The 12,146-nt window shown below is 45.2% G+C and overlaps 1 protein-coding gene across 2 annotated transcripts; it reads right to left on the reverse strand.

Annotated features, from left to right (window-relative positions):
- Window positions 1–3,319: 3,319 nt before the first annotated feature.
- LOC104685403 (WD repeat and coiled-coil-containing protein) lies at window positions 3,320–11,445 on the reverse strand. Of its 2 annotated transcripts, XM_039569883.1 has the most exons (5): window positions 11,359–11,445; window positions 10,889–11,006; window positions 7,249–9,118; window positions 5,712–5,829; window positions 3,320–3,918 (listed from the first exon to the last, which is right to left on the reverse strand). In XM_039569883.1, the coding sequence occupies exons 3-5, from the start codon at window positions 9,097–9,099 to the stop codon at window positions 3,653–3,655; spliced, it is 2,235 nt and encodes a 744-aa protein (XP_039425817.1). In that variant the 5' UTR covers window positions 9,100–9,118; window positions 10,889–11,006; window positions 11,359–11,445; the 3' UTR covers window positions 3,320–3,652. The 2 variants fall into 2 exon arrangements, with proteins under 2 accessions (XP_039425817.1, XP_019137655.1); XM_019282110.3 differs by lacking the exons at window positions 10,889–11,006; window positions 11,359–11,445 and adding an exon at window positions 9,354–9,495.
- Window positions 11,446–12,146: the final 701 nt, after the last annotated feature.

The following is a 12,146-nucleotide window of genomic DNA, read 5'->3' on the forward strand; positions in this document are numbered from 1 at the left end:
AGCTGTGCCTCCAAGTTCCCCTCCTGCCTCACAGTCCCCTGCCTGCCCCTGAGCTCACTGACCAGCCTTGGCTTAGCTGGATTAGTTCCCTTGTGTCAAGTCCCCCACGTTAACAGGTGGACACTACCTCGGACATCTGTCCCTGGGGAGTCCCTGAAGGCTGAGATCTTCTGTGTCAGGTCACTGGATTTTCAGGAAGGGCTCTGAAGTTCTGAGTACTAATTCCTTAAGTCACTCCTGCACTTTAAAAGAATTGCTACTTGATTCAATCCTTTCTGCATCCTCTCATCTTTATTCACCTTCAGCATTCCAAGGAAAATAGTCAAAGTGGATAACATCTTAAAGCAAACTGCTTTTGGGTTCAGAGTTTGTTTCCAAGTATCACTTGTTCACTTTCTTCTCTGCTTGCCTTTCTGGGCTGCAGACAGAAAACACAGAATTAAATCAAGCTTCTTGAGAGGAGGAGTTTCCACCAGGGAAACTCATGTCCTTTCAGACCTGGTATCTGTTGTCCAGCTCTAAGATGAGGAAGAGAAGGCAAGTTAGCTCAAAGTCCCGTACAAGAGACTACAGCTGTTTAGTGGTCAATCATAAACCTCAGATAAATTTCATATCATAGTTACGTAAAAACAGTCTCAAAATGTTATAATAGCCTTTTCCTTAAGAAAACTTCTAGACTGATTGATAGGAAGGTCAGTTGGATTCATACAACTGGTGGGTGCAGGAGGGAATTTTGTTTTCGTGCAATTTCACTGTGTGTTTTTTTTACCTTTACTCTCTGCAATTCCACAGTTCAGATGTTCAGCAAGAGTGCTGAGTATTAGGGTTACAAGAATGTGTGTATGCTGTAGGCTTAAAGTATGAAATCAGGTGGCTTTCACTTCACAAAGCACCAAACCTGCTGCACAAACCAGATGCTGACTTACTGAGAAGCTTCACTCAAAAGATGAAGCGGCAGCATCTGTCTGTCCCCGAGGCAGAGAAGGAAACTTTTTGCTAAGTTGCACCTGAGAATTTGCAGTCTCTGAAGACACAAACGGGCACGACAGAGCTGAACAAAGAGAGGGCACTTTTAAGCTGTGGCACTTTTCAGAGGGGTTGGGTCCTCAGTACCACTTAGAGATGTTAGACAGCAGCAGCCTCTAACCCCAGCTGGAGAGCAGCGGCACTGCTGGCTGATAGGGAAACATGTGTGTTTGCTCTGAAAGTGTGGGAGCAGAACTAAACCTTATTTCCTGATCTATTTCTTACCCCAAATGATCTTAGATGAGACTATGAATTTCAGCTACACCCTTCAGCTGTATGTCCTCACTTTTGCTGTGCCCTGCTGTAGATGGTGAGGCAGGATTGCTCAGGTCTCATGGAACTGATGGTCGTTTGCTCAGCTTCACTGATAAAGCTCCACTCTGGAGGCCCAGCACCCATCCCCTGCCAGCCTGTTTTTGCTGATATACATGGAATCATCATGGAATTTCATCTGTTTTACCTAGAGGATGTTTTTGCCTGCCTAGGGCTTGTCACTGTGATGATGTAACAGGTTCACATTGGCTGAGAAGTTTCTGTTCAAACTGGCTGCAGCCCACGAAGGCTTCCCTTGTGTTTCCAAAATAAACTCGCTCTTTGGTCCAAGGAGGGGGCGAGAGAGATCTATGGAAGGACTCTGAAATTTTCCCAGGTTTCTCTCAGCAGATCAAGAGGTTTTATTATTCAGCATCATTATCTTTTTCCTGTGTGTTTATTAAATAAATAGTTTTTATCTCTTTCCTTCGAGGAAAATTTATTTTTTCCCGAACCTGGTGGGGGAGGGATGGTTGTGACCTGCCTTCTCTCAGAGGATACATTTCTAAATTTGGCCAAATCGGAACACTGTGATTCCATGAAATAAGCAAGTCTCTTAACATAAGGATTTCATTCTTCCAGTATTCCTAGGGTTATATTTTAAATGCAGTATTTGTCCACATGCAGAGAGCACACCATGAAGAACCAGTGTAATCTGTTGACCAAACTATTAAGAGCTTTTAGCAGGTGTCTTGCACTTGCTGTGTCTGCTCCCGTTACCCCACACAGCAATGTCCTGTGCATAGCTAAGTCCTTGGTGGTCACCTGGGGAGCTGGAAGAACTCCTCAGATCTGTTTGGTGCAACCTGAGATGAGCACACTTCTGGTGGGAGACACTGTCTTTTGTCAATCTAATACAAATAGTAACAATTCCAAAATAAGCAGCTAGTTTTTATACACTGTTTGGCTGCGTAACAAAATTACAGAAGCAGCATTTGAGGCATGAGAAATTCAAGGTCAAGGTGGTCTGCAGAGCCAAGAGCGCTCAACCCTAACCATCTCCTCCCATGGGTTAGTGAGATGTTGGAACCAGGAACAAGTATGAAAAAGGACTATCAGGCAGCTGTGAAGAAACATGGACCGTCCGCAGCATCCAGCCTGCTTTGAACCCACAGCCAATGCTGAGGCTCTGGATTCAGTGACTTTCTGGTAAGGACAGGTGTAATCATGGTCCACCTTCTAATTAAACAATGACAATTACTGAGAAGTGATGATTGTTATGTAAAGGATTGAGCCCACAACTGCCAAATTATTTCACCTCGTTCCCTCCTCCCGTTTGTCAAAAGCTGTAACTTGCAGTTTCACCACCCAACACTGAGTGCACTCTGCAGCTTTTGCTAGCGTTGCATGTTTAATACAGTATTTTTGTGGACAGATTTCTTTTGACAGTGGCTAAATTTCCAAATAGGCAATGAAAAAATAAGAGATTATCTTAGTCCTGAGACAGCAGCACCGATTCTATAATCTAGTTGCTTGATGCCTTTTCACACAGTAAGTGCCACTGTGAAAGCCTGATAAACTGCTTAATGTTATCATGCTGTGATTTTATGGGGAGCAATCTTGGATTAGTCTTTTCTTCAGTGCTGCAATCCATGTTACATAAACTTGTGCTTACATAAACTTTTTCTAAATTTCCCCTCTGCATTTTCTCTCTCTCACTACAAAAGCCCATAGACCATTTTCTTCTGTCAGACTTTAACTGGATGTTCCCATCACAAAGGATGAGACATGTGACAACCACTTCCCCAAATCCACAGAGATGGAAGCAGAGAGGTGTTATGGGCAGGTACAGGAGGGGAAAAGGACCTCACTTCCACACAATATGGAAGTTCCACATAATCCTACTTTATACCAAACTCCATGACCCTACACTGGTGCTTACACCAGTGCAAACCCAGGTACACTTCTGCAGGCACTGCTCCTAAATAACACCAGTGTAATATTTCAGGCTTTAGCAGAAGAGAGGAAACGGGACAATGCAGCATTTTGAAGGATTTCTTTATTATCCAAGTTTACTATTACCTAAAAACACCAATGTATTAAAGACCAAGATGGAAACTTCAGCTCAGAAACTTGTAAGAATCCACATTTTCAATCTCATCTGTACTGCAAGAGGCATAGTTAAAAAACACTGCTCAGTATAAAAAAAAGTTAATGTTTCCAAGATCAAATAAATAATTTACAATGCAACGAAAAAAATTACAGAAATTGTACAGAGATTTGAGACTGTTGATAATTTGCAGTCCCATACAGTAAACATAAAAGCCTCCCATCATCAGACAGGCATTGCAAAACCACTGTCAAAAACTACATTTTAATTGCTGGGCTGCTCTGAAGGGCTGCTGCTGTCCAAGGTCTTGGAGGAGCAGTCCCTGAAGACTTCCAGAGAACTGGTAATGTCCAGGCTTTCAGAAGAAGTGGATCTACACCCCTGTGTGGAACTGATGATGTCCAAAGTTTTGGAGGAGCAGGCACTGTAGCCTTTTGCACTGGCATCTCTGATGAGGATCTCCTGTGTGGATGTAAACATTAATGGGATGAAGCCCTCGCTGTCCGCTGTGAGGACGATCCAAGAGGAACCTGTGAAGACAGGCACATGGCTGTTGATTAATTTTTGTGTAATTAGGGTATGTTTAAGGTAAAAAATAAATTTCTTCTAGAATTAAATGCTTCTGTATATTTACAGCTTTCTAGAAAAAAAAAAAGTATACCGGTTGTACAGAAAAGATACAGGTTGTACAATCTCAAAAATAAAGGACACTTGGTAACTATGATGGATTTTGCCACTAGGAAATGAGACAACAATAAATGCATGCTTCAAATGAGGAGGAATGAAAGTCTGAACAGAATTCATAAGCATCCACACTTGGTTTTAATTAGGTATTGATAAGCTATTTCACAGTGCTAAAGCTGTGTAGATACTATAAAAAGCAGAGATTTAGTAAATTAAATGACAAATTAATGTAATAAAGACAACTTAGAAACTGCTTTTATTACATAATTTCACTATACTTAATTCCAAGAAGTACAAGGAAGAAATACTTTAAAATACTGTACAAATCCAACATCTCTGGTCCATTTGCTATTTGACTTCATCATGAGCATTTGTTTTACAATCTGAATCTGAAACCCTGACTTCTACCAATACAGATAAACCAGAAAATTTTTCTATTTTTATCCATTAAGCTGATGAAGCAAGAAAATAGAGCTCGTGGTGGGTAAGGGAATTCAGAGAAGCATTTCCAGCTGTTTGTAAATTTACATTATGTAACTTTACATCACAAGTGAGGTCACAGAAAGATTGTAGCTTAAAAGCACACAACCCTCTAATCTTTTGGCTTAATTTGGACCAGACTTGAGTCAATCAATACAACTCAGGATTTGAAAATACTATTCCTACTTTTCATCTGTATAGTTCAAACAAACATTCCACCAACAATTCATTAGGAGAACTAAAGCTTGGACAATGGCAAGAACAGCAGCCATAGGCTTTGGGATGGTTGCTCAGTGATCTGCAAGCAGGCAGAAAGCAGATACAGGGGGCAACTAGATGGAATACAGCACAGGGAATACCTGTACTAGTGAGGGATCATATCCCAAAGTGTGTTTTCTACCTTTGCCCAGAGTGTGATACTCAGAACTGACACACACACAGACACATGGGATGGGCATGGCATGAACTGGTAACAGCAGAGGAGATACAGCAGTAAGAGAGGCAGTTTTCTTCACAGAAAAAGCTGATGTGAAATGCTCTGCTGAAGTGTACAGAGCTGCTTCTGTGCTACAGGATTTCCTAAAGCAGACTAGATACTGGAGCTACAGGTTCAAATATAGAACGCTGTTCTCCCAAAACCACCAGTCAACCCCACCCTCCTTGTTACTCAGACTTCTCTCTTTAGAACAGATGACAAGAAGTAAAACACTGTCTGAAAGTAACTTTCCTGTATAACTAGTTACTTGATAAGGGGGCATCAATATGTAGTTCTGCTCTTCTTTTTTTTTTTTATAATGTAAAGATTCTTCTCAGTAAAAGAAGATTCAGAGAAGAATTTTTACATTATAAAAAAAAAAAAAAAGGCAAAATTTTACTAATCTTTCATTATTTATTCCTTGGGTTTTTCTCTGGATGGAATATGCATACTGCTGTTGCTCCCTAAGAATGTCATGAAGAATCACAGAATGGTTTGGGTAGGAAGGGACCTTAAAGCTCATCCAATTCCATCCCCCTGCCATGGGCAGGGACACCTCCCACTAGACCAGGGTGCTCCAAACTCCATCCAGCCTGGCCTTGGGACACTTTCAAGGACGGGGCAGCCACAGCTTCTGTGGCAATGTGTTTGAAGTGTTTGTACTCTTGGATGATCCCAACATACCGTGCTGCATTTCTACAAGGGAGAGGTTGAATAGCTGCTGGACGATATTTAGGCGGAGTTTACCACCACAGAGAAGAACAGCCCGACTTTCATCTGCATCACTTTTGGAAAGCTGCTTCTGCAAATGCAAGGAACAGTCATTAGCTACTTGATGTATAGTTAAAATGGCATTAACCAAAACAGGATCACAGATGTGTCTTCAGTGGCATCATTTACAGAAAGTCAAATGCTACATACATTCAGACCCATTTGCAAGATTTATCCTTTAAAGTCTCAGCTCTCAAAGTGCTGATGGGTGAGCGACAGCAGCAAGGAACAGTGCTCATCCAGCATGTCAGAACAGGAGAGAAAATCATGCACTGCTGCTGCAGAAACCACGAGCTTCATCCACACCACAATGCTCATCCTCATCCTTCCATCTGTGAGGGACATTTCCCCAGGGAGTTTGTAAAGCTGCAGGTTTTCCACCCCCATGTCCCCCCACCCATCCCTGATCCAACTTCAGAGGTGAGAACTCCTGCTCATGGATGCTGGGGTGAGGAACAAGCTCAGAAGGGCTCGTTTGTCCCACCCCTGACCATCACTGCCCCAAGCCTTAAATCCAAAAACAGTCTTTGAAGAATATGCCCAGTAGGGCAGAACAAAGCATTTTCTAGGTATGTTATTACAATTATTAAATGTTTACAATGGGAAACAGTGAAGAGAGTAGGGAATATGACCTAGAACTTAAGAGTTCAATGCTACAAAAGTTGGTAATTTTTTTCAATAATAAAGTTTAAAAGTAAGAGCTAATTGAAAGGAAAATGAGTTTAAATTACTTTGAATATTGACTAAGGTTTATTAATCTGAATTCTGGAAGCCACCTAGTAGATCTGTGCCAGGTTTTGATAATCAGGGAATTTACCCTTTCTAGCATGAGATTTGCAAGAGCAGATCTTTCAGCCAAAGAAAGTGGTTTTCACATGAAATTTCACTTTAAATCCATTTTTAAGCTATGTTAATGGAATTATCTATTGTGTCCCTAAGGGTGTCTTTCCTCCTTGGATGGTGCTCTCAATGCTAATTAGCAACATTTCTGTTTCAAAGACAAAGCAATTTGCTTTTGTTACAGTCTTCATTATTTTAGTTTTCCTCACAGGACAGCAGGAGATTGATACCAATTCCCACACATGGAAATCTTCATTTGTCTAAACTTCTATACAAGATTTAGAAGTTGCCTAGGAAAAGCACTCCCTTCCTAGAACTCCATAAAGGGCTTTAATTCTGCAACTGAGCTGCCACATGTGGGTCCTCTGGAGTCCCAGCAGCCTCTGCGCAGAGCTGAGGGGCTTGGCCCAGTGTGAGGTGGGGACAGGGAGCTGCACATTCTTGGGTATCCCACTGCTTTAAAAACACTGGAAGCCTGCAGAGTTATGGGATTTATAACCATAGTTCCACCTGCAGGAACAGGATGGAAATCCTACTGACTGTTACTTGAGCATTACAAAGAACATACATAAACAGGTTTCACCATTAAGGTGCCCAATAATAAAATTACCTGGCAGGTGATGTTAATAAAAGAGGGTTCCTGAGAAGATGGGTACACTGGAAGATTTATCTTCCCAGATTTTAGCAGCTCAGTTAATTCACAGAGATGGTGCTGCAATTCTGTGAAGTTACCAGACAATTTTTCCACATTTTTCAAAAAGTAACTAGCCTCCTTTTCACTGAACAGGTTACTCTTGTAAGAATTGGGTATTTTGGAAGCTGCCTCAGGCTGCCTTTTTGGGGACGTTGGCTTGTTCGAAGCGTTAGATAGTGCCACACTCCGATTAACTGGCTCAGCATCCAGAGTCTCGACAGCTGGAGGAAAATTCATGGAAATCTTTTTGTCTTTGAGGTTGCTGATGTTCAACACCAAGTTTTGTTCATAAACAGGACTCTTGATTTCTTCAATGAGTTTCCTTCGGCTCGTGGGAGACTGGAGGGCAGAGCGATCTGGTATCAGCAGCCCACGGCTGAGAGGGTGGACCTCTCTAGAGGGATCATGAGGAACACTGGAAAGGTTCAAACTGGAGCTGCCGTCAGCTGACACAGGCATTGAAGAACCCATTTCAAATATTAGCTCCTTAATCATCAATCGGATCATGTATTTGTCTGATCTTGAAGAGGGAAGAAAAGCTGGGTCAGAGAATTTTTGTCTTCCAACCAGTATCAGTAACAATTTCTTGGTCAAGAAGCACAAACCTTTTGGCTTCTCGCTTTTCTCTAGCTGAATTTGTTGAATATTGGGTAAATTGGATGAAGTCAGTGAATAGACTAAAATAACATTACAAGTATTGGAGGCAACAGAGACAGTTTGAGTTTTGGAGTCAAAAGCCATTATATCAGGAACCAGAATGCCTGGGATGCTCACTTTTTTGGTAGAGGTAACCTTTCTTTCAAAAGTCACCAAGATGAGGTGTGAGGAATCTTGGCCACTTCCCGTCAGGTAGTCCTTGGGCCTCAGGTGAAGGAGAGGGCTGGAATCAACACCCTGTTTGCTAGAAAGTATGTGAGTTAGATCCACGGGAGATGTAACCACAGACAAGGGCTTCTCAGAGTCCAGTGACTTCTTCCCTCCATCCAAGGAATACTCTTCCTCCCCACACAAGCTGGACTGTGAGGGGAAGGACTCGGTTTCAACGCTTGATGGAACTTCGAAGGCAACACCAGCATTTAAGCCACAGATCTTGTCCAGAGGGAGCTCAGTGGCAACAGCGACTTGTAAATTCTGTGTAGCTTCCACGGCACAGATGTAGCCTCCCACATCAAAGATTGGGCAAAAAGAGCAAGCGCTCAGTGTTTTCTGAGCATCATCCCAAATGTAAGAATGGAGGGCACTGCCCACCCCAACGACCAAGCGATCTCCTTCCTTGGTCCAACAGGCGCAGTGGATGAGCCCACTGCCCTTGATGTCCGCATTAATTCTGGAGTTGTTCAGGTGGACAGAGGGCAAGACGGAGGCATCCCGGGTGGTCAGCACAGCCAAGACCTCCTTGCTGGGATGCCACACGCAGCCCTGGGGGAGCACGGGGTACGGCTCGCTGATGTCGCAGATCTGGGAAACCAGGAGCTTGTTTCTGTCAGCACCGTTGAAGCAGAGCTGCCAAATGGTGACGTGCTTTTTGTGCTGCACCGCCAGCAGGGCCGGGGCCTCAGCAGGACACGGGCCCCAGTACAGCCCGTGCACGTGTTCAAACTGACCCACCACGCTCGAGTCACCGAATTTGGGCTCTCCGTTCTGCAGCTGCAGCGCAGTCAGGATCACCTGCTTCCCGTCCGTCCAGGCCAGCCCGAGCACCGGGTGAACGGCCTGGTGCAAGGCATTGAGGCCAGTTCGCAGGAGCTTCGCCTTTCCCAGCTCCATGACTTTTAAAGTGAAACATCTACACAGAACAGAATGAGAAGGAAAAAATAAATTATTGCAGAGGATAGAGGACAATACCTGGATGATTATTTAGCTTATGACCCTGCCAGTGCTGGACTTCTCCTTCCAGTGAAGTCAATATACACGTAATGTTCACCTATGCTTAATTCCCAGCCCAATAATTTTGTTTATGATGTTTCCACCACGAAATGCAATTTTAAGAGAAAAAAACTTTGCTATTTCTATAGACTTACCATCAAATTTCTGCATTTTCATCACAAGACCAGTCCTTTCATTCTAATCAGTAAGTTGCTGTTCTCAGAATATTTTCTAATTACCTCAGTATCAACAATTCTCAAAATACTGCTGCTGCTCACTCTCAACTTCCTGGACCATTTGTGGTCAGATGAAGTAATGCCTTACAAGTATAACCAAGCATTAATGTATTATCTACAAATCTGATCCTGTATTAAGTGTGTGAGAATGAGGCATTTGGATGGTTATCCCAGAAAGCTCTCTAAGAAAGAAAATTCAGTTTTGAAGAAAGTTAGCATGAAAGCAGATTTTTTCTGAGGAAATGAACAAGAAAAGAATTTAAAAGAAGACATACACAAGGCATCAACACTATGGAAAACTCCAGGATTTTACACATATTTCTAGTTTTTGAGGTGTGAGCAATCCCTACTCTGTGCACAAAAGCCAGTTCAAAGGAATTGATGGTTTCCTAATTTAAGATCTTCATACAATTAGGCTCAGATGCAAAGCCATGGCACAGAATGAGTTGCAGTTTTAGTAGGAAACATGAAGAACAAGAAGAAAGGTTCTTAGAAAGTAAAATCGGTCAAACTGGAAGAGTTTATGTGCAGGGCCTGGCACCACTCAGTATTTTAATTATTTGTGGACCACCCTAAACTTGCAGGAAGAGGATTGCATGAGTGGATTTCAAAGATTCAAATTGTATAGAAAGTTATGTTTTTTATGGCCAAGGTAGCTTCTTCTCAACCTAATACAAATGCAAAATAATATACTTAGTAAAGAAAAAACCCACCAACTTGGATACCTCTCCAGGAATAATTGCCTAGGTAGAGGTATAGCAAAAAAAAGATCTGGCTTACAGTGGATCACAAACTGAGTATTTCAGTAATGTAAGAATGTTGCCAAGTAAGAATAGTTAGTTCTGGAATGTTTTAAGAGGGATGCCATACACAAGGGACATAATTACCCCACTTCCTCATTGCTAACAGTATCTCCACTGCACCTACTTCTGAGCTCAAGGATGATGGAAATGCTTAACAAAGCTCAGGGATCAGAGAAACACGGGAAGTGGGTTCTCTGTCTGGAGAAGACTGTGAGTCGAAACTTGAGAACATCCACCAGCCCAATGACAGAACATCCATCCACTGTTCTCCTGGTATACTCTGGACAGTGCATGATAATAATCAGCTTAGTTTCAACAAAGATTTAGGTCAGCTACTAAGGAAAAATTCTGACTATAAGTGATAGCTAAGCATGGAAGCAGGTTACCTTGGAGAGGAGGGAAAGGCACTCCATTAATTTCATAATCTGTAAGAGCCAATTAAGGAAATGTCTGTCAGGGATAAATTTAAGTACACTGAATCCTGCCTCACAGGAGAGCACTCAAGATACTTCTAATGCAACTTCTCCACCATCTACCCAGCCTCTCCTCTATAATCAACCTCAGTCCTGTTAAGCAGCCACCACTTCCAGGAAAATGAACACTGGATGTTCGCTGTGCTCAGAACCGCACACGCTGCTGGGCAATACTTACTGGTGGCAGGGAGATACGAGATAATGTGCCTCATAAGACACACCAAGATGCTAAAGCCTCCTGGGCCATCTGGAGAGGTTTCTGTGTCACAAGGGGCGTTTGCACTATCCCAGGGGATCTGGAAAGCAAAAAGAGCGAGAGACCCACTGGTCAACGGATTCCAGTGCCCTGTGCCCAAACCCACACCGCCTCCGGCAGCGCCCGGCCCAGCCCCAGCTCCCCAGGCAGGAGTCACACCACAGGCCGGGTGCTCGGCGAAATGCGGTGCCCGTCCCAGCCCCAGGGGCAGAGGAGCCGCCGCAGGGACCCCCGGCACCGGGCGGCCACGGCAGCAGCGGGCCGGGGAGCGCGCATGAACCGCCCGCCTGCGCCGCCGCTCCCTGCGCGGGCCCGCCCGCACCGATATTCCCCGCCTCCCCGGCGGCCCGTCCACCGCCTCTCCGCCCCGCCACGGCCGCGGCCTCGCTCACCCGCCCTGCCGGCGGCCCGGCCCGGCCCGGCTCCGGTGAGGCGGTCCCGAGGCCGCGCAGCCCCGGCGGCGCTGGGCTGTGGCGGGCACCGCCTTCCCGCAGGGCTGGGCCCGCCTCCCGCTCCGCACGGCCTGGCCCAGCACGGCCTGGCACCGCCCGGCCGCGGGGGCGCCAGCGCCGCTCGGCCCGCCCGGGCGCTCTGCGGCGGCGGCGCTCTATGGCCCAGCGGGCGCGGCCTGCGCGGGGCGGGCGCCTCGCGCCGCTGCTACCGCGGCTCCCCCCCAGCGTCTCCGAGGAGCTGCGGGGCCTGAGCGGACGGGGGGAGGGGACGGGGATTCACAAGTCATAGGATATCCCCAGGTGGGAGGCACCCGCCAGGATCATCGAGACCAGCTCCTGTGCGCAGCACACCCCAAGAATCACACAATGTACCTGAGAACGCTTCTTCAGCTCAGGGTTGGTGCTGTGAGCACTGCCCTGCGGAGCCTGTTTCAGTGCCCAGCCACCCTCTAGGTGGAGAACTTTTCCTGATACCCAACCTAAACCGCTCCTGACACAACTCCATGCCATTCCCTCGGCTCCTGTCACTGGTTGCCAGAGGGATCAGTGTCTGCCCCTCTGTTGCCCCTCATGAGGATGTTGAAAACCACAATGAGGTGTCCCCTCAGTCTCCTCCAAGCTGGACAAACTAAGTGCCCTCAGCTGCTCCTCATAAGACTTCCCTTCCAGACCCTTTACCATCCTCGTGGCCCTCCTTTGGATGTCTTTTTATATTGTGGCACTCAAAA

This window comes from Corvus cornix, chromosome 3 (genome assembly GCF_000738735.6).
Source record: "Corvus cornix cornix isolate S_Up_H32 chromosome 3, ASM73873v5, whole genome shotgun sequence".
NCBI classification, from domain to species: domain Eukaryota; kingdom Metazoa; phylum Chordata; class Aves; order Passeriformes; family Corvidae; genus Corvus; species Corvus cornix.